The sequence below is a fragment of the Dendrobates tinctorius genome, unplaced genomic scaffold (assembly GCF_039654945.1).
Source record: "Dendrobates tinctorius isolate UK_male_01 unplaced genomic scaffold, ASM3965494v1 ptg000155l, whole genome shotgun sequence".
In the NCBI taxonomy this organism is placed as follows: domain Eukaryota; kingdom Metazoa; phylum Chordata; class Amphibia; order Anura; family Dendrobatidae; genus Dendrobates; species Dendrobates tinctorius.
The window spans coordinates 18,674,212-18,695,963 of NW_027361822.1; the positions used below are offsets into that span (position 1 = coordinate 18,674,212).

A 21,752-nucleotide genomic window follows, 5' to 3' on the forward strand; every position below is an offset into this window, starting at 1 on the left:
ATAGCTGCTTTATTTCCATTGCTTATTGGTAATTGCTTATATTTATTAGTCAACATTTAGTGCCGCAAATTGTTTTGCACTTATCTTATATGAAAACAAGTGAATTCATTTTGATTGTAACTTGCATAATTTGCCAAGTAAATTATTTAAAAGAAAGTGTCTACCTGCCTGTGTAATTTTTCTTAGTAAAAAAAATAAATTTGTAAGAACATTTTTCGCATTCTGAAAATTACTTCTCCCCTGCGTGACTTCTTCAATTTGTAACTAGATTTCATGTGTTTATAAAATATTTCCCACATTCGAGGAGAAAAATGGCTACTCCCCAGTGTGAATTCTCAGATGTCTAGTAAGAGTTGCTTTCTGTTGAAAACATTTCCCACATTCGGAACATGAAAATGGCTTCTCCCCTGTGTGAATTCTCAGATGTCTATTAAGAATTTTTTTCTGTTGAAAACATTTCCCACATTCGAAACATGAAAATGGCTTCTCCCCTGTGTGAATTCGCTGATGTTTAGTAAGATCAGATTTTGTTATACAACATTTCCCACATTCTGAACATGAAAATATCTTAATTTTTTGATGATGAGCAAGAGATGGTTTGCTTGAAAAACATTTCCCACATTCGAAACATGAAAATGGCTTTTCCCCTGTGTGAATTCTCTGATGTTTAGTAAGATCAGATTTCGTTGTACAACATTTCCCACATTCTGAACACGAAAATGGCTTCTCCCCTTTGTGAATTTTTAAATGTGTCTCAAGATTTGTTTTCTGATTAAAACATTTCCCACATTCTGAACATGAAAATGGCTTCTCTCCTGTGTGAATTCTCTGATGTTTAGTAAGCTCAGATTTCTTTATATAACATTTCCCACATTCTGAACATGAGAATGGCTTTTCCCCTGTGTGAATTCTCTGATGCTGAACAAGAGATGATCTGTCTGAAAAACTTGTTACACATTCTGAGCATGAAAATGGTTTCTCTCCTGTGTGAATTCTCTGATGTCTAGTAAGATCAGATTTCGTTGTATAACATTTCCCACATTCTGAACAAGAAAATGGCTTCTCCCCTTTGTGAATTTTCAAATGTGTAGCAAGATTTGATTTCCGATTAAAACATTTTCCACATTCTGAACATGTAAATGGTTTTTTTCCTGTGTGAATTATCTGATGTTTAGTAAGCTCAGATTTCTTTATATAACATTTCTCACATTCTGAACATGAAAATGGCTTTTCCCCTGTGTGAATTTTCTGATGCTGAACAAGAGATGATCTGTCTGAAAAACTTTTTACACATTCTGAGCATGAAAATGGCTTCTCTCCTGTGTGAATTCTCTGATGTTTAGTAAGTTTAGATTTCGTTATACAACATTTCCCACATTCTGAACAAGAAAATGGCTTCTCCCCTGTGTGAATTTTCTGATGCTGAGCAAGTGCTGATTTGTCAGCAAAACATTTCCCACAGTCTAAACATGAAAACGGTTTCTCTCCTGTGTGAATTCTCTGATGTTTAGTAAGAACAGATTTCGTTATACAACATTTCCCACATTCTGAACATGAAAGTTGCTTCTTTCTTTTATGTGCTCGTTGACATTCATCATCCTTTTTGCTATATTTATTTTTCTTAAGAAATACTGGAGGTATGGCTGGTATAATGGGATGCTCTTCAAAAGTATCAGGTGTGATACTAGGATCATTTGCATTAAAATACGAAAATATCAGGTATTTCTCTGAGATCATGGTCCAGTTATCTGCCAAAAAAATAAAGGTATATTTTTTTTTTCAATAAACATTGACTCATTATTAATAATTGATCCTGACTTGCTCCTGAACAGCTTCCTGCCTCATCCCATGCTTAGACGTTCAGCTGCCTCACTTCTCTGCATGACCTAGATTTTTTTTTTTACTTCGTAAACCGTAAAATGCCAGGTAGTGACTAATTCCTGTGCATCTTTTAGTCTGAAAAATATGGTACTTTATTTTGTGCTAAATTGGATATTTCTAAGCGCAGTGATATCAAATGTGTATTTTGTCTTTTTTTTAGGTGAGTGATTTGAACTTTTGTGTTTTTTTTAATCTTTGTAGTAGCTTCAGTAGCTCCCTTAGGACTCTTGAAGATGCAATCATCTGATTGCCTGTGCTGCACATAGCAGGAATTCAGCACTCTATAGATAGCAGAAATCACAATCTCCTAAGAACACCGGCCGCGAGGTGGATCTCGGATCGATCTGCGGCTGCTAGAGCACATGACATCAGCTGTCATGTGCTGGGAAAGATGCAGGCTCAGCATCGGAGCCCGCATCGATGGCAGGGACACGACTTTTGACATACCTAGGTCGTAAAGGGGTGAAACTAATTTCGTTGCCTGTCTCCCCTGAGGAAGCTGCTGTTCTTTTCAGTGATATGCTTGGAGTCTCTCCTCATTGATGCCATTATCTGGCATCAATGGTCCTATAATATGTACCCTCCAATGATTGCCTCTTTATGTGGTCCCTATAACAAACTTCATTTGTGCAATCCTTTATTCCACATCCTCCAATGGTTATATATTATTTTTTATATTTGGTTATTTTGGTAAACACCACAATCTGGGCTTTCTGGTGCACTTTAAATTTATATTTATTATTAATATTTTTTCCTTTTTAAATTGTGATATTACATCTATTTTTCATTTATGTTTTTTTTATTACTTTACCTATGCATGATTAGGGCTGTTGGAGTTGCTTTTTTGGAATTTTCTGGATATTTTGTACTTATTTCAGCATTCAATTGGTTTTGGTATGGTACACTGTGAGGTTGTTATGATATGGATTTACAGTCATGGCTGAAAGTGTTGGCGCCATTGAAATTGTTCCAGAAAATGCAATAATTTTCTGTGAGAAATGCTTCAAGTACACAAATTTTACTATAAACACATGCTTATTCTCTTTGTGTGTAGTGGAACACAAAAAAACCCAGAAAAAAATGCAAAATAGACATATATTTATACAAAACTCTGAACATGGGCCAGACAAAATTGTTGGAACCTTTAGCTTAATATTTGGTTGCACACCCTTTGGAATAAATAACTGTAAACTATTGCTTCCTATAACAATTAACAAGCTTCTTACACCTCTCAACTGGAATTTTGGACCACTCTTCTTTTGCAGACTGCTCCAGGTCGCTCCACAGTTATCAATGGGATTTAGATCCAGACTCGTTACTGGCTTCTGCAGAACTCTCCAGTGCTTCTTGAAGTATGCTTGGGGTCATTGTTCTGTTGAATGACCCATGACCTAGGACGCAAGCACAGCTTTCTGCCACTGGTCACTAAATTGCAACCTAAAATTCTTTGGTAATCTTCAGATTTCATAATGTCTTGCACACAGTCATAGCTCACAGTGCCAGAGGCTGCAAAATAACATCTTTGAACCTCCACCATATTTGGCTGTAGGTACTGTGTTATTTTCCTTGTAGGACTCATTCCGTTTTCAGTAATTAGTAGAATGATGTGTGTTATCAAAAAGCTCTGTCTTGGTCTCATCTGTTCACAAGATGCTTTCCCAGAAGGATTTTGACCTACTCATGAACATTTTAACAAACTGCAGTCTAGCTTATTTATGTCTCTGCGTTTGTTAGGAACGGCGGAACACACTAAATAAATAATAAAGTGCGTTCGCCGCTCGGGGTCCACAGTGCAGAAGGTGTTAACACTGCTGCTAAATAATGGCGAACACTAAATATGGCGGTATTATTGAATGCGGGTTGGACGTCACCCGGTGTGTGCTGAGCGTACTGTTAGCTTCACAGAGATGCCTAAGGTATTAACATAACTGTTGAGCCTGTTGGACCCACAGGTCTCAGAGAAGTGCACACACGGTATAAGGTCACAGGAGCTGAACCCTAGGCAGAGGGTCAGAGTCCGTCTAGACCTACCGTGCGTGCGGCGTCGCAACAAGGACGCCAAGAGGAGCTGCAGACTGCAGCGCAGCGACAGACACTGCCGCTAATCAACAATGCCCGATAGCAGGCGCACTGTCGGACGCTAGCACTGTGGAGGATACTGTTGTGGCTTGGAGCTTGCCACTGGCTGGCGCAGACTCTAAACCTAAGTCCCTATACACACTCGTAATATCAGAGGGAGGGGATGTTAATGAGTTATTCGCAGGTTCATGCATCCATCGTCATTCACACAGTAGCAACTAAAAACTATACTAGCGCATGGTCGAGCGGCCATGCGGGTCTTTTATAGCCGTGCGCTTCCGGGACCTTCCAGATCTCTGAGATGGACCAATGAGATCAGGAGAAGAACCTGAGCATGTGACTCCCAATCTCCAATGGGAGATCATCTCGTAAGCATGCCTAGTAGCGCGACGAGAGGACTTAGCCTCTGCAGCGTTTTGCTGCAAAGCAGCCTGCATTGCTATTGCTGTCCCAAAGGTGGCAGCAACAGCCAGACCCACAGAGCACGTCTGGGCAGAGCGTCTGGGACACCGAGACTGCTGAGCAATCTCCTCTGCGGTTGATAGACAGTGAGAGACCGCAGAATGTGAGGCTCTGGATTCCTGCTGAGCCGCTGCAGGAACCCGACGCCTAACAGCGTTTTGCAGTGGGATCCCCCTATTTCTCCTGCCATAGCGTTTCAAATATTGTTGGATAGTTCGCGCTGACAATGATGCACCCGAGCTTGCAGGACAGTTTGAATTTCTTTAGAACTTCATTGTGGCTGCTTATCCACCATCTGGAATATCCTGCATTGCAACCTTTCATCAATTTTTCTCTGTCATCCATGTCCAGAAAGATTTGCTACAGTGCCATGGGTTGTAAATGTCTTGATTATGTTGAGCACCATGGACAAAGAAACATCAAGATGTCTGGTGATGGACTTGTAACCTTGAGATTGTTGATATTGTTCAATATTTTTGATTCTCAAGTCCTCAGACATTTCTCTTCTCTTTCTGTTCTCCATGCTTAGTGTGAGACATACAGACACACAATGCAAAGATTGAGCCAACTTTTCTCCTTTTTATCTGATTTCAGATGTGATTTTCATATTGCGCACACCTGTTACTTGCCAGAGGTGAGTTTGAACGACCATCACATGCTTGAAACAAAGTTGTTTACCCACAATTTAGGAAAGGTGCCAAAAATTTTGTTCAGCTCCTTTTGGGGGGTTTTGTATAAAATAATGTCCAATTTGCCTTTTTATCTGCTTTTTTGTGTTGTTCCAGTATAGACAAAATAAATAAATGTGTATAACAAAACATGTGTATTTGCAATCATTTTTTGGGAGGAATTCTTAGTTTTCTTGAACAATTTCAAGGGTGCCAACACTTTTGGCCATGACTGTATAACTGACTGCACTTATTTATTTCACTTAGGGATCCATTAGTGGCTATACTGCTATATTGGTATGTATTTGATTGTATTTATTGAATCCAGAGGGATCTAATAGTACCTGTTATTCTACAGTCATATGTAAAAGTTTGGGCACCCCTATTAATGTTAACCTTTTTTCTTTATAACAATTTTTGTTTTTGCAACAGCTATTTCAGTTTCACATATCTAATAACTGATGGACTCAGCTATATTTCTGGATTCAAATGAGGTTTATTGTACGAACAGAAAATGTGCAATCTGCATTTAAACAAAATTTGACCAGTGCAAAAGTATGGGCACCCTTATCATTTTCTTGATTTGAACACTCCTAACTACTTTTTACTAACTTCCTGAAGCACTAAATTGGTTTTGTAACCTCATTGAGCATTGAACTTCATAGCCAGGTGTATCAAATCATGAGAAAAGGTATTTAAGGTGGCCACTTGCAAGTATTTCTCATATTTGATTCTCCTATGAAGAGTGGCATCATGGGCTCCTCAAAACAACTCTCAAATGATCTGAAAACAAAGATTATTCAACATAGCTTTTCAGGGGAAGGATACAAAAAGTTGTCTCAGAGATTTAACCTGTCAGTTTCCACTGTGAGGAACATAGTAAGGAAATGGAAGAACACAGGTACAGTTCTTGTTAAGCCCAGAAGTGGCAGGCCAAGAAAAATATCAGAAAGGCAGAGAAGAAGAATGGTGAGAACAGTCAAGGACAATCCACAGACCACCTCCAAAGACCTGCAGCATCATCTTGCTGCAGATAGTGTCACTGTGCATCGGTCAACAATACAGCGCACTTTGCACAAGGAGAAGCTGTATCGGAGAGTGATGCGAAAGAAGCCGTTTCTGCAAGCACGCCACAAACAGAGTCGCCTGAGGTATGCAAAAGCACATTTGGAAAAGCCAGTTACATTTTGGAAGAAGGTCCTGTGGACTGATGAAACAAAGATTGAGTTGTTTGGTCATACAAAAAGGCGTTATGCATGGAGGCTAAAAAACACAGCATTCCAAGAAAAACACTTGCTACCCACAGTAAAATTTGGTGGAGGTTCCATCATGCTTTGGGGCTGTGTGGCCAATGCCGGCACCGGGAATCTTGTTAAAGTTGAGGGTCGCATGGATTCAACTCAGTATCAGCAGATTCTTGACAATAATGTGCAAGAATCAGTGACGAAGTTGAAGTTACGCAGGGGATGGATAATTCAGCAAGACAATGATCCAAAACACCGCTCCAAATCTACTCAGGCATTCATGCAGAGGAACAATTACAGTGTTCTGGAATGGCCATCCCAGTCCCCAGACCTGAATATCATTGAACATCTGTGGGATGATTTGAAGCGGGCTGTCCATGCTCGGCGACCATCAAACTTAACTGAACTGGAATTGTTTTGTAAACATGAATGGTCACAAATACCTTCAACCAGGATCTCATTAATAGCTACAGGAAGCGACTAGAGGCTGTTATTTTTGCAAAAGGAGGATCTACAAAATATTAATGTCACTTTTATGTTGAGGTGCCCATACTTTTGCACCGGTCAAATTGTATTAAAATGCAGATTGCCCATTTTCTATTAGTACAATAAACCTCATTTGAATCCAGAAATATAGCTGAGTCCATCAGTTATTAGATATATGAAACTGAAATAGCTGTTGCAAAAGCCAAAATTGTTATAAAGAAAAAAGGTTAACATTAATAGGGGTGCCCAAACTTTTACATATGACTGTATATATTCATTATTGTAATACATCATATTAACCCCTTTACCCCCAAGGGTGGTTTGCATGTTAAAGACCAGGCTAATTTTTACAATTCTGACCCCTGTCCCTTTATGAGGTAACTCTGGAACGCTTCCCTTTATGAGGTAATAACTCTGGAACGCTTCCATGAATCCCGGTGATTCTGACATTGTTTTCTCGTGACATATTCTACTTCATGATAGTGATAAAATTTCTTTGATATTACTTGCGTTTATTTGTGAAAAAAAACAAAAATTTTGAAAATTTCACAATTTTCCAACTTTAAATTTTCATGCCCTTAAATCACACAGATATGTCACACAAAATATTCAATAAGGGCTCATGCCCACTTGCAAACTGTATATAAAATAATAAATATAATAATCTTTATTTTTATATAGCGCTAACATATTCCGCAGCGCTTTACAGTTTGCACACATTATCATCACTGTCCCCGATGGGGCTCACAATCTAAATTGCCTATCGGTATGTCTTTGGAATGTGGGAGTACACCAGAGTATGCGGAGGAAACCCACGCAAACACGGGAAGAACACACAAACTCCTTACAGTCTGACCTGTGATGAACTCTGGAGCGTGAGGGAGCGCAGACTCAGTGACGTCACGGCTAGTCACTGAGTGTGCGCTGGCAGCATCTCATTCATTCAAAAGTAGTTTGCAGTCAGGATGGTGACCCCAGATCTCACCACAGCTCAGCCCGGCTGGGAACAGAGCCCAGTGACCGGAGGTAACCTCTATGACGTCACCCCCGGTTACTGACACTGCGTTCCCAGCAGCTCATTCACCAGTGGTTCTCAGCAAGGATGGTCGCATCTTGGCACCGTCCAGGTGGAAAACTAACGTTTTTCTGTTTGGCAGATGTCACACGCTAAAAGACACTTTTTATTGCAAAAATTATTTTTTGCATCAACACATTTTGAGAGCTATAATTTTTCCATATTTGGACCCACCGAGTCATGTGAAGGCTTGTTTTTTGCGGGACAAGCTGATGTTTTTATTGGTACCATTTTCGGGCACATGAGGTTTTTGATCGCTTTTTATTCGATTTTAGGGAGGCTGAATGAAGAAAAACCAGCAATTCATGAATTTCTTTTGGGGGGGGAACATTTATAATGATCCGTGTGTGGTAAAATTGATAAAGAAGCTTTATTCTTCGGGTCAGTACGATTACAGCGATACTTAATTTATATCTTTTTTTATGTTTTGGCGCTTTTATACAATAAAAACTATTGTATAGAAAAAATAATTATTTTTGCATCGCTATATTCTGAGAGCTATAACTTTTTTATTTTTCCTGTAATGGAGCTGTATGGCAGCTTGTTTTTTTGCGGGACAAGATGACATTTTTAGCGGCACCACGTTTATTTGTATCCATCTTTTTGATCACGTGCTATTCCACTTTTTGTTCGGCGGTATGATGATACAGCATTGCTTTTTTGCCTTGTTTTTTTTTATGGTGTTCACTACAGGGGTTAACTAATGGGACAGTTTTATAGGTTGAGTCATTCCGGAGGTGGCGATACAAAACATCTATACTTTTATTATTTATATATTTTTTCATTCAAATATTTATTTAGTAATAGAAATATTGATTTTTGTATGATTATTTTTAGATTTTTTTTAAATACTTTTACTTCATTCTTAATTTTACACTGTCCCACTATGGGACAATCATTTTTTGCAGGCTGATTGCTTCTATAGCGTGCAGATGAAGCAGCACTTGCATGCTAAAGAAGCTGTCAGCGCTGCACTTACTGCACACTGACCTGAGAGACTTCCTGATCATGCACTGCACAAGACAGGAAGTTTCTTAGCTCTGGTAACCCGGATGTCAGCATGACATTGGTTTACCATGGCAGCGATCGGACCCCGCGTCACGCCACGGGGTCTCCGATCCAAACGCTGACAGCCCCTCTGCCGGCTCCCGGAACTCTGCAATCTTGTTTGACCGCAGTGTTCCAGGGGTTAAAGTGTCGAGAGCGGTCTGTGACTGCTCCTGACACTTAGTGCCGGGTGTCAGCTGTGAGAATCAGCTGAAACCAGGCCGCGATCGGTGCCCCGTCAGTCTCCATGCCTCCTCTTTCGGATGAACTCATGATCAATTTAGCCAATCACTATCCGCAGCTGAGACTAATCCTTTCCTGCTGTGAATGGAGTTAGGCTGCAGCAATCACGTGATCAAACGGTCAGAGCAGATTATATAAAGATCAGCGCTATATTTTTAGTTGTGGAAAAACTGTCTTATTTTAGTTTTGGCCTGTGAAATAATGTAGCTGAAATGCTTTAATAGAAAAATATACTAAATAGTGCGTTCTTTTGTTTAAGCAGTAAATCCTTCGGTCAATAAAAATGCACATCAAAAAGTCCTGAGCAAACAAGTCCTAAAAAATGCAACATATAATTCTGCAACAAGAAGAATCTGTGACTTCTCTGCATTTAGTGGTTACTGCTCACCTGGTCGATTATCTGTAGGAATCTCCTCTTCACACCGCTCATCACCCCTCACATATGTCTCTGTAGTATTAATATTAGCTAGATCTTCACCCTGAAACAAATATTGTAAAAATCACAGATGGAGAAGTCACATCTATGATCAGCTCTAATCCTGCCATCTCCACCGTTCTCATTACACAAGTATAAAACATATAATACTGGTGGATAAAACAAGACTGAGCACAAGACCTTCACAGCCGTCTACACATCATAGGGAAGATCTCATGACACCTTCTCTCCATCTACCTGATGATCCTGAGGAACATTGGGATTTTCTTCTTTACAGTCCTGTGCAAGAAGAGGACGGGGACATCTCTCTGGTGTTGTCCTCTTACGGGATAGAACTGGAGGAAACACATACAGGGACAGAAATCATTTTTTACATACAGATAATTATAGGCAATGTGTATTTAGTCCTGTCTATTACCTGATGATGTGAGGGGCTGGGGAACCTCCACAATTACATCCTTGTACAGATCTTTGTGTTCTTCTAAATATTCCCACTCCTCCACGGAGAAATAGACGGTGACATCCTGATTTCTTATAGGAACCTGATACATATAATGATACCGTCATCCCCCCGATCCCTTCATAGCATTACTGTATAATGTCCCAGCTTTCCCAGCAGTGCCACCTCTCCAGTTAGTAGCTCAATCATCTGGTAGGTGAATTCTAGGATCTTCTGGTCATTGATGTCCTCATGTTTCAGGGGGTAAGGTAGAGGCCCCGTGATTGGGCTCAGAGATCTTGCACTTCCCTCAGACACAGGGTCCTGACAGCGCTCACTAAAGGTCTTCTTCACGACTGTGTAATCCTGGTTATGGAAAGACACATTAATAAATCTCACTACAGACATTTCCAGAGTCCTCACCTCTCCTGTTCTGTCCATCTGTTGCTCCTGTGGATAAGAATGATGTAATGTGACATCATCAGAATCTCTCACCTCTCCAGTAAGCTGGAAAAGGATCTCTAGGGTGAGGTGTAATATCCTCTCCGTCATCTTGTCCCTGCTCCTATCCATCATCGACGGATCAATCATGAAAATTCTGTTATAGAGAAGATCTTTACTGAGAGGATTCAATATTGTAAGTACCTGAATGGGGAGAAGATGAGCTGATGTAACATCATAAAGAATCTATTCAATATGATTCAAAAAATCTTCTCCACGTCAGATCTTTATGGTGGCAGCATCTACCTGATGATCCTGAGGAACATTGGGATTTTCTTGTTTACAGTCCAGGGGAAGAAGAGGACGGGGACATCTCTCTGGTGTTGTCCTCTTACTGGATACAACTGGAGGAAAGACATAAAACGACTGCGTTCATCCTTTACACACTGATAATTAAAGGCCATGCAGATTTTGTCCTGTTTACCTGGTGGTGTGAGGGGCCGGGGAACATCCATCATGATGTCCTTGTACAGATCTTTGTGTTCTTCTAAAAACTCCCACTCCTCCATGGAGAAATAGACGGTGACATCCTGATACCTTATAGGAACCTGACACATACAATGATACCGTCATCCCCCAATCACTTCATAGCGTTACTGTATAATTTCCCAGCAGTTTCACCTCTTTAATCAGCAGCTCAATCATCTTGTAGGTGAGTGTTAAGATCTCCTGCTCATTGATGTCCACATGTATCAGGGGATAAGGTGGAGGGCCCATGATTGGGCTCTGGGGTCTTCCCCATCCCTCAGGGGTCTGACAGCGCTCATAAGACGTCTTCTTCACTACTGTGTAATCCTGGTTATTGAGAGACAAATTAATAAATCTCACTACAGACATTTCCAGAGTCCTCACCTCTCCAGTTCTGTCCATCTGTTATTCCCATAGATAAGAATGATGTAATGTGACGTCATCAGAATCTCTCACCTCTCCAGTAAGCCGGAAGAGGATCTCAAGGGTGAGATGTAACATCCTCTCTTCCATCTTCTCCCTGTCCCTATTCATTCTTTATGGGTCAATCAGGAAATTTATGTTATATAGAAGATCTGCATTGAGAAGATCTGATATTGTAGAGACCTGAATGGGAAGAAGATGAGAAAATGTAACATCATAAAGAATCTATTCAATATGTTATGAAGAAATCTTCTCCACGTCACATCTTCATGATGGCAGCATGTAGTGCACATGATCTTCATTAACCGTCATGTAAAAGAACAGTTACATCTCACACATACCGGCATCCAATATCGTCATTGCAGCGATGTAAACAGACTGAGGGAAACAACAGACGCCTGAGTGATGGAGTGGAAATATGTCATAAAGATGAAGCGTGCCCTGAGCTCGATGTGTCGTCACAAGGCCTATAAATGGCTTCTCCTGGGTGCCGAAGGAACCTGCACCTTAGCACACCTTAGGCCTGTTACCTTCATACGTCCAGATAGTGATCTAGATATAAATGCTGTCCCCAAATATTCCCTATATAGCTTAGCTGCAGACAATCACCCCAGACTGAATGATAGACCTCAATAATGTAGCTACCGTGTTTTCAGAGATGGCAGTCGCCCCGGGGCCCCGTGCATCCAGAGCTACGCTACTGTAACTGCATGCACAGCACACCCATATAGTTACACTCTGCAGAAGAGCAAGGAGAATCAATCTCCCTGCTCTGCCACCCGGCCAGTATGTCTGGGGGTTTGCTGGTACTTGGAGCAGAGGTGAGTATTGTAGTTATTTATTTGTATGGGGGTGCTTTTTATTATATAGAGTCTTCCTATGGGGGATGCATAATACTATATAGAGTCTGCCTATGGGGGGTGCATTATCCTATACAGAGACTCCCTATGGGGGTGCATTATACGATATAGAGTCTCCATATAGGGGTGCATTATACAATATAGAGTCTGCCTATGGTGGGTGAATTATACTATTTAGAGTCTCACTATAGGGGTGCATTATACTATATAGAGTCTCCCTATAGGGGGTGCATTATAATATATGGAGTTTCCATATGGGGATGCATTATACTATGTAGAGTCTCCCTACAGAAGGTGCATTATACTATATAAAGTCTGTCAATGGAGGTTGCATTATACTATATATAGACTGCCTATGGAGAGTGCATTATACTACATAAAGTCTGCCTATGGGGAGTGCATTATACCATAGAGAGTCTGGCTATGGGGAGTGCATTATATTATATAGAGTCTGCCTATGGTTGTGCATTATAAAATATAGGATCTCCCTATGGGGGTGCATTATACTATATAGAGTCTCCCTATGGGGGTTCATTATACTATATAGAGTTTGCCTATGAGGAGGTGCATTATACAAAATAGTGTCTGACTATGGAGGTGTATTACACAATATAGAATCTGCCTATGGGGGTGCATTATACAATATAGAGTCTGCCTATGTGGGTGCATTATACAATATAGAGTCTGCCTATGGGGGGTACATTATACTATATAGAGTCTCCATATGGGGATGCATTATACTATATACACCATGTTCCAAATTATTATGCAAATTGTTTTTAAGTGTCATAGCATTTTTTTTTGTTTTTATGAAACCCATTGATGGTATTGTGTCTAAGGGTTCTTTGGATCACTGAAATCAATCTCACATACCTGAGATAATTAGTTTGCCATGTGAGGCCAATAAAAGGAAAACTGGATGTTTCACACTACTGAGCAGGCCACAGTTTTCAAGTAACATGGGAAAGATAAAGGATCTCTCTGCTGCCAAAAAGCATCAAGTAGTGCAATGCCTTGGTTAAGGGATGAAAATATTAGATATTTCCCGAAAACGTAAGCATGATCATTGTACTGTTAAGAGATTTGTGGCTGATTCTGAGCACAGATGTGTTCGTGCAGATAAAGGCAGAATGAGGAAGGTTTCTGCCATGCAAGTTCATCGGATTAAGAGAGCAGCTGCTAAAAAGCCATTACAAATCAGCAAACAGATATGTGAAGCTGCTGGTGCCTCTGGAGCCCCTCAAACCTCAACGTGTAGGATCCTTCAAAGGCTTGCTGTGGTGCATAAACCTACTATTCGGCCACCCCTAAACAGTGCTCGCAAGTAGAAATGGTTGCAGTGGTCCCAGACATACATGAAGATTAATTTTCAAACAGTCTTGTTTACTGATGAGTGTCAAGCAACCCTGGATGATCCAGATGGATGGAGTAGTGGATGGTTGGTGGATGGCCACCATGTCCCAACAAGGCTGCAAAGTCAGCAAGGAGGCGGAAGAGTCATGTTTTGGGCAGGAATCATGGGGAAACAGCTGGTAGGGCCCTTTAAGGTTCCTGAAGGTGTGAAAATGACCTCTGCAAACTATATAGAGTTTCTGACTGACAACTTTCTTCCATGGTATAAAAAGCAGAAATGTGCCTTCAGGAGCAAAATCATCTTCATGCATGACAATGCACCATCTCATGCTGCAAAGAATACCTCTGAGTCATTGGCTGCTATGGGCATAAAAGGAGATAAACTCATGGTGTGGACACCATCTTCCCCTGACCTCAACCCTATAGAGAACCTTTGGAGTATCATCAAGCAAAAGATCTATGAGGGTGGGAGGCAATTCACATCAAAACAGCAGCTCTGGGAGGCGATTCTGACTTCATGCAAAGAAATCCAAGCAGAAACTCTCCAAAAACTCACAAGTTCAATGGATGCAAGAATTGTGAAGGTGATGTCACAGAAGGGTTCCTATGTTAACATGTAACTTGGCCTGTTAGGAATGTTTTGAAGTTAAATAGCTTTTTTGTTCAGTGAATGTGACCTCCTAATGCTGCAAATTCCACAAATGAGCATTTTCAGTTCTTTAAAACATATCAAATGTTTAGAAATTCTACTGTGCCTAATAATTTGGAACAGTGCATTTTGAGTTTTTATTCATTTTGGAGATTATGTTATCATTGGGAGGTTTCTTCAATAAAATTTGATGTATACTCTAACGGGTAATGACTATTATTAGACTGACTGTCATTTGCACCGACCATTTAGCAAAATCAGAGAAAAATATCAGTTGCATATTAATTAGGAACATGATGTAGAGTCTCCCTATGTGGGGTACATTAGATTATATAGAGTCTCCCTATAGTATTATGATATATAGTCTCTTTATGGTGGTGCATTATACTATATAGAATCTCCCTATAGGGGGTGAATTATACAATATAGAGTCTCTTTATGGGGTCCGTTTACTATATAGTCTCCATATGGGGGTGCATTATACTATATAGAACCTGCCTATGGGGAGTGCATTATGCCATATAGAGGTGCAGGAAAAAAAGGTATGGAAGCTTGACACGTGATCCAAACATACGACCAAATGAGGTTGGGTCCAATCAAGGAAAACACAGGTGGGTGCCAGATTCCGCTGGTGAGCACAGCAGTTAGCAGAAGGAAACAGGAATTGAAGTGGCACTCCAACCCGGTAAAAAAAAATAGAAAAAAACTTTATTTAAGGCATGTTAGCCATGTTTAAAAACAGAATAAACACCTGATGCAGTTCTGGCACGTACACAGCGCCCTTAGTCAAAGGATGGGTATGGCTACATGAGACAGACAATATAAAGACAAAAAGGACCAATCACAGGTACTTAGTAATTACATCAATATAAAGTGTTGCAACAAACAGGTGCAGAGAAACAGAACACCTATAAGACCAGAATTTGCAATCGTAAGAAAAAAAATTTGGAAAAATAATATGCAAATTGCCTCTTCAGAGAAAAAGAGGACTTGAACTCTATAGCGCCACCTGTTGGTAGTGCCGATCCTACAAGTCACAATCAACCCTATAACGAATCTTGTAATATGACTAAGGATAAAATAATAATTTTTTAATAAACATAAAAGAGGTCATTCCTAACATTCATGCCTTTTGGATATTTTGTGTCTAGTTTTAATATCCAGAAGACTTCACGTGTGGCCATCAGAGCAATTGTCCAACATTTGGATTACTATAGTAATTATTCTCAAGCGTTAAAACAATTTATTTTAATTTCACTCACGTATCTGCTGAATAATAATTTTTTCATGTTTAATTCCACGTATTTTTTACAGATCTTTGCTGCCCCAATAGGCTCTACATTTTCTCCCTCTTTCACTATTCTTTAAATGGCTTGGTGGGAAGAAATTCATCTTTTTTTCTGATAATAATCCTTTCCATGATGATATTTTTTGGTTTGGCAGATATGTGGATGATTTATTATTTGTTTGACAAGGTATTTCTTCTGATCTTGAGGCATTCCATGTATTTTTAAATTCCAACAATTTCAATCTTTTACAATTAGTAAGTTTGATAAAATAAAACTCCTTTTTTGGAAATTTTCTTGACTGGCAATTAGGGATGAGCGATATTGCCCGATATCGTATCGGAATTCCGATTTCCGATATTGAAAAAATATTGGATATCGGAATTTCTGATTTCCGATATCAATGAAAGTCAATGGGAGAAAAAAATCGGAATTACAAAATGACCTATATAATGCTATATAATGGATAAAATGGAGGGGAAACACCTCAGGATAATGGGGAAGGAGTTTGCAGAGGAGCAAAAAAAATTGCTAGAAAAATGCACAGAGCGAAAGCTGTAGCAGGAAAACTGGTCACCATCTTAACAGCGGTGTTTTTTCTTTGGGTTAGGATTAGTTGAGGTAGGGTTAGGGTTTATGGTTAGTAGGGTAAGGTTTAGGGTTAGTAGGGTTAGGGTTAGTTAGGGTTATGGTTAGGGTTAGTAGGGTTAGGGTTATGCTTATGGATAGTAGGGTTAGGGTTAGTAGGGTTAGGGGTTAGTTAGGGTTATGCTTATGGTTAGTAGGGTTAGTTAGGGTTATGCTTATGGTTAGTAGGGGTAGGGTTAGTAGGGTTATGGTTAGAGTTAGGGTTATGGTTAGTAGGGTTAGGGTAAGGGGTTAGCTAGGGTTATGCTTATGGTTAGTAGGGTTAGGGTTATTAGGGTTAGGGGTTATGGTTAGTAGGGTTAGGGTAAGGATTAGTGGTTAGAGTTAGTTAGGGTTAGTAGAGTCAGGGTTTACGGTTAGGGTTATGCTTATAGTTAGTAGGGTTAGGGGTTAGGGTTAGGGTTATGCTTATGGTTAGCAGGGTTAGGGGCTAGGGTTAGGGTTTAGGGTTAGTAGGGTTAGGGTAAGGATTAGGGGTTAGGGTTAGTGGAGTCAGGGTTTACTGTTAGGGTTATGCTTATAGTTAGTAGGGTTAGGGGTTAGGGTTAGCAGGGTTAGGGTTACGGTAAGGGTTAGTGGTTAGGGTTAGTATTAGTGGTAAGGGTTAGGGGTTAGGGATAGTTAGGGTTAGTGGTAAGGGTTAGGGGTTAGGGATAGTTAGGGTTAGTGATTTTACATTATTAAAACTGCCAGTGGTGGTGTCAATATGCCCTTTGACTGACATGTGTCTGCGTTCAGCTCACCTTGCTTTGCAGGGAGTTTCCAGGAGAACCACGTGGAGGAACGGATACACTCCCTTTAAACCATGCTTAGTCTTCTTCTGCTTTTCGATTTCCGATGTGAAAAAAATATCGGAATCGGAATTCTGATATCGCAAATATCGGCCCGATTTCCGATATTTCAATATCGGAAAGCTCATCCCTACTGGCAATTCTACACGCACCAAGTGAACACCTCTCTATATATAGAAAAGAGAATTCTGGCAACTCCCTACTTTTATCCATTTCAGCACACCCTGTAAACACTTTGAAAGCTATTCCATATGGAGAATTTAACAGGGATAGAAGATTTTGCTCGGACAAAGAGACCTTTTATCATGAAAGCACTGTTATCAAAAAACGATTGCGGGATAGGGGTTACAGTAAAATTAATATCAATAATGCGTTTCATAAATTTTTGAATCAACCTAGAAATTTAAAGGGAACCTGTCACCTCATTTTTCCATGAGCTGCGGCCACTGCCTTTCGGGGCTTATCTACAGCATTCTATAATGCTGTAGATAAGCCCCTGATCTAACCTGAAACAGAAGAAAAACAAATTTTATTATACTCACCCGGGGGCGGTCCGGTCCTATGGGTGTCGCAGGTCCGGGTCTGACACCTCCCATCTTCATGCGATGTCATCATCCTCCTTGCTTCCTGTCATGGCTCCTGTGCAGGTGTACTGATTTGCCCTGTTGAGGGCAGAGCAAAGTACTGTGGTGCGCAGGTGCTGGGCCTCTCTGACCTTTCCCAGCGCCTGCAATCAGGGCCGCCATCAGGGCATTACTGCCCTTACTGCTGTATGGGACCCGGTCAGCAGCAGTACAGAAGGGGGCCCGCACGTTCGGGGCCCTGCTCCTACTCATTGTCATTGGGCCCCAAGTACTGTGCGCTACGGGCCTGTGGCGCACACATTAGCACAACAGCTGACCCATGAACTGTTAGAAAGGAAGAGCTGAAGGACCTGTGGTGACATCATCATTATCATAGGTCCTTCACCATTTATCAGTTCCGTCTCCTGATCACATGATGATGACATCACCACAGGTCTTTGAGTTCTCAGAGCAGCAGCTCCATCCTTGTTGTGTGCAGCTCATGTTCTCTGGTATCTGCCAGCAGCAGATTTCCGGTTCCTGCCATTCCGGTGTGATTACAAGGAGGATTTTTGGAGTTCTTTTGGTGCTTGTGGTAAATCTGTGAGAGGAGAGTGTGGGGTGAGATCAGAGCTATTCCTGTGGAGGCTCCTGCTTCATGTGACTGCGGCTCCTCAGTGTTTTGGATGTGGAACATTGTATGGGACTGCACATGATGAATTGGGGGGAAGACAAGGGGCAGAATGTGGAGTCAGATGGGGCAGAATGTGGAGTCAGATGGGGCAGAATGTGGAGTCAGATGGGGCAACATGTAGCGGCAGATGGGGCAGAATGTGGAGGCAAATGGGACAGAATGTAGAGGCAGATGGGGCAGGATGTGGAGACAGATGGGGCAGAATGTAGAGGCAGATGGGGCAGAATATGGAGGCAGATGTGTTGTGAGTTCATTTTCTGGTCTACCAGTTGTGAGTTCTCCTTCCAGACTCCCTCTGGTGGTAACAGGAGGAAGTGAGGCTGATTTAATCAGTGGAGATCTGCCACCTGATAAGGAGGGTGACGATTGGACCGCAGGAATCTCAGACTGGATTTAAGACAGCCGACGCCCTATCCTGGTGCTGGTGATTCCTTCTGGCTTGTCAGGTCTTGGTTCTCAGCTCTGTTCGTCAGCTCAAGCTAAGTTTTTCTGCTAATGTTCACACTCGATTTTGTTGGTCTATTCAGTTTTTTGTGTGGTCAGCCAGCTCCGGCTGTGCTTAATTTCCACTCTTATTTTTCTGTATTTGCCAATTTGTTTTTTGTCCCTTATTAGTTTGGCCTCTTTTTGCTCTGTCTCAGAATATTTCAGAGTGCTGTTATAGTGGGAGAAATCTAGTGACTTCAGGGTTAATTTTGTTATCAGAAGTGTTGGACATTATTTTTGTAGGGTTTTTGGCAGATTGCAGACAGTGTCTTTCCTTTCCTATCCTTTCTAGTTAGTTTGGGCCCCATCGTTTGCTCAGCCTATTTTCCTGCCTGTGTTTGTGTTTTCATCTTGTTTCACCGTCAATACATGTGTGGGGGTTGTCTTTCCTTTGGGGTCTGCTCTGGGGCAGTTAGTTTTCCCCTTTTCTTGCTTTAGGCTTATTTAGGCCTCCGGCTGTGACGAAGCGTCTAGGTTCATCGTAGGAACGCTCCACGGCTGCTGCTAGTTGTCTGGTTAGGATCAGGGATCTGCAATCTGCATAGTTACCAACCTCTCTGGTTTTCTGTGACTCAGCTTGTTTTGTTTTTTCCTCCTCGGTGACCCATTCATAACAGAATCACCAGCCATACCGCAGATTCTAGGGTACTCAAAAGCAGGAAAAAGTTGTTAAAAAATAAAAGTGTCAGAATTTTTTTTTTTATGTATTTTTTCCTTTTTTTTTTCTAGGGCCATAAGAGGATTTTTTTTTCGTAATGGAGATTAAGCAATTGTCTGATCGTGTGGAGCAACTTGCTGCTGAAGTGCAGGGAATTTCCACCTACCTCATTCAGTCACATGCTGCTGAACCTAAGATCCCTACTCCTGATGTGTTTTCTGGGGATCGGTCTAAATTTCTGAATTTTAAGAATAATTGTAAATTATTTCTTGCCTTGAAGCCTAACTCATTGGGGAGCTCTGTGCAGCAGGTTAAAATTGTCATCTCCTTGCTGTGCGGCGATCCCCAGGATTGGGCTTTTTCTCTGACACCTGAAAATCCTATTCTGACTAATGTGGATGCATTATTTCAAGCCTTGGGGTTCTTGTATGATGAACCTAATGATGTTGATCAAGCTGAGAGAACCCTGTTGGCATTAAACCAGGGTCAGGATTCTGCAGAGTTATACTGTCAAAAATTCCGAAAGTGGGCGGTCCTTACTACATGGAATGGTAGTGCATTGGCAGCTCTCTTTCGGAAGAGTTTATCAGAGACTGTAAAAGATGTTATGGTGGGATTTCCTGTTCCCTCTGGTCTGGATGATTTTGTCATTAGCCATTCAAGTTGATCGGCGTTTACGTGAACGTAAAACTACACAGGAGGCGCTGCCACCTTTTGAACAAATGTCTGAACCTATGCAATGTGATGGAGTTTTGTCTAGGGCGCAACGTCAGGAGTTTAGAAGGCGTAATAAGCTGTGTTTTTTCTGTGGAGACGCCTCTCATACTATTTCTGTCTGCCCTAAACGAGAGAAACATTTTGCACACACATTTGCTGTGGGCAGTGTACAAACTAAGTTCCTTTTGGCAATTACTCTGATCTGCTCCTCATCCACGTTTTCCACTAAGGCTTTTGTGGATTCAGGAGCAGCGTTGAATCTGATGGATTTGGACTTTGCTAAAGGTTGTGGTTTTTCTATGACGCCTCTGCGGACGCCTATTCCTTTGAGGGGTATTGATGCTACTCCTTTGGTGGAGAATAAACCTCAGTTTTGGACCCAGGTCATAATGCGAGTTGCCCCAGACCACCAAGAAAATTGTAAATTTTTGGAGCTGCATAATTTGCATGATACTATTGTTCTGGGCTTTCCCTGGTTGCAAACTCATAATCCAGTTTTGGATTGGAAATCTGGGACTGTGGTGAGTTGGGGTTGTCTGTGTTCTTAGGGATGCTCCTGTTTTCTCCACCTCTCCTCAGTCTCATGATATTCCTGATTATCTGGCCGATTTTTCTGATATATTTAGTGAGAGTAAGTCTGCGTCTTTGCCTCCTCATAGGAGTTATGACTGTGCAATTGAGTTGATGCCTGGGTGTAAATTTCCCAAGGGTCGGCTTTTCAACTTATCAGTACCCGAACATGATGCTATGCGATCCTATATTAAGGAGTCGTTGGAAAAGGGTCATATTAGACCATCCTCGTCACCTTTAGGTGCTGGGTTTTTTTTTTGTGGCCAAGAAAGATGGTTCATTAAGACCGTGTATTGATTATCATTCCCTTAACAAGATGACGGTTAAATGTCAGTACCCGTTACCTCTGATGTCTGATTTATTTTCCAGAGTTAAGAGTGCCTGCTGGTTTACTAAGCTTGATCTCAGGGGGCGTATAATCTTATTCGCATCAAGCACGGGGATGAATGGAAGACGGCGTTTAATACTCCGGAGGGACATTTTGAGTACCTGGTGATGCCTTTTGGGCTCACTAATGCCCCTTCTGTCTTCCAGTCCTTTATGAATATTTTCCGTGACTTTGTGGATAAGTTTTTGATCATCTATCTGGATGATATTTTGATCTTTTCTAGTGATTGGGATTCTCATGTGGAACACGTCCGGACTGTGTTCCGGATTTTGAGGGAGAATTCCCTGTTTGTTAAGGGATCGAAGTGCCTCTTTGGTGTACAGAGGATTTCATTTTTGGGATTTATCTTGTCTCCGTCGACTATTGAAATGGACCCGGCCAAGGTACAGGCCATTTATGATTGGGTTCAGCCTACTTCTTTGAAGGCCCTCCAGAAGTTTTTGGGTTTTGCTAATTTCTATCGTAAATTTATAGGTAATTTTTCTGGTATTGTCAAACCACTGACTGATATGACCAAGAAGGGCGCTGATGTGCTGAATTGGTCTCCTGAGGCTGTCTCAGCATTTCAGGAGCTTAAGCTGAGATTTACTTCAGCTCCAGTTTTACGGCAACCTGATGTCTCACTTCCATTTCAGGT

The 21,752-nt window shown here is 41.2% G+C and overlaps 1 protein-coding gene across 1 annotated transcript in view; it reads right to left on the reverse strand.

Annotated features, from left to right (window-relative positions):
* Positions 1–21,752, reverse strand: part of LOC141051183 (uncharacterized) — a 106,309-nt gene that overhangs the window by 41,644 nt on the left and 42,913 nt on the right. The window contains 9 exon segments of the mRNA XM_073548046.1: positions 298–1,748; positions 9,574–9,664; positions 9,859–9,956; positions 10,040–10,163; positions 10,247–10,426; positions 10,556–10,905; positions 10,986–11,109; positions 11,183–11,356; positions 11,486–11,635. Of these exon segments, the coding sequence (XP_073404147.1) occupies positions 298–1,748; positions 9,574–9,664; positions 9,859–9,956; positions 10,040–10,163; positions 10,247–10,426; positions 10,556–10,905; positions 10,986–11,109; positions 11,183–11,356; positions 11,486–11,563 (2,670 nt within the window). The 5' untranslated portion in view covers positions 11,564–11,635.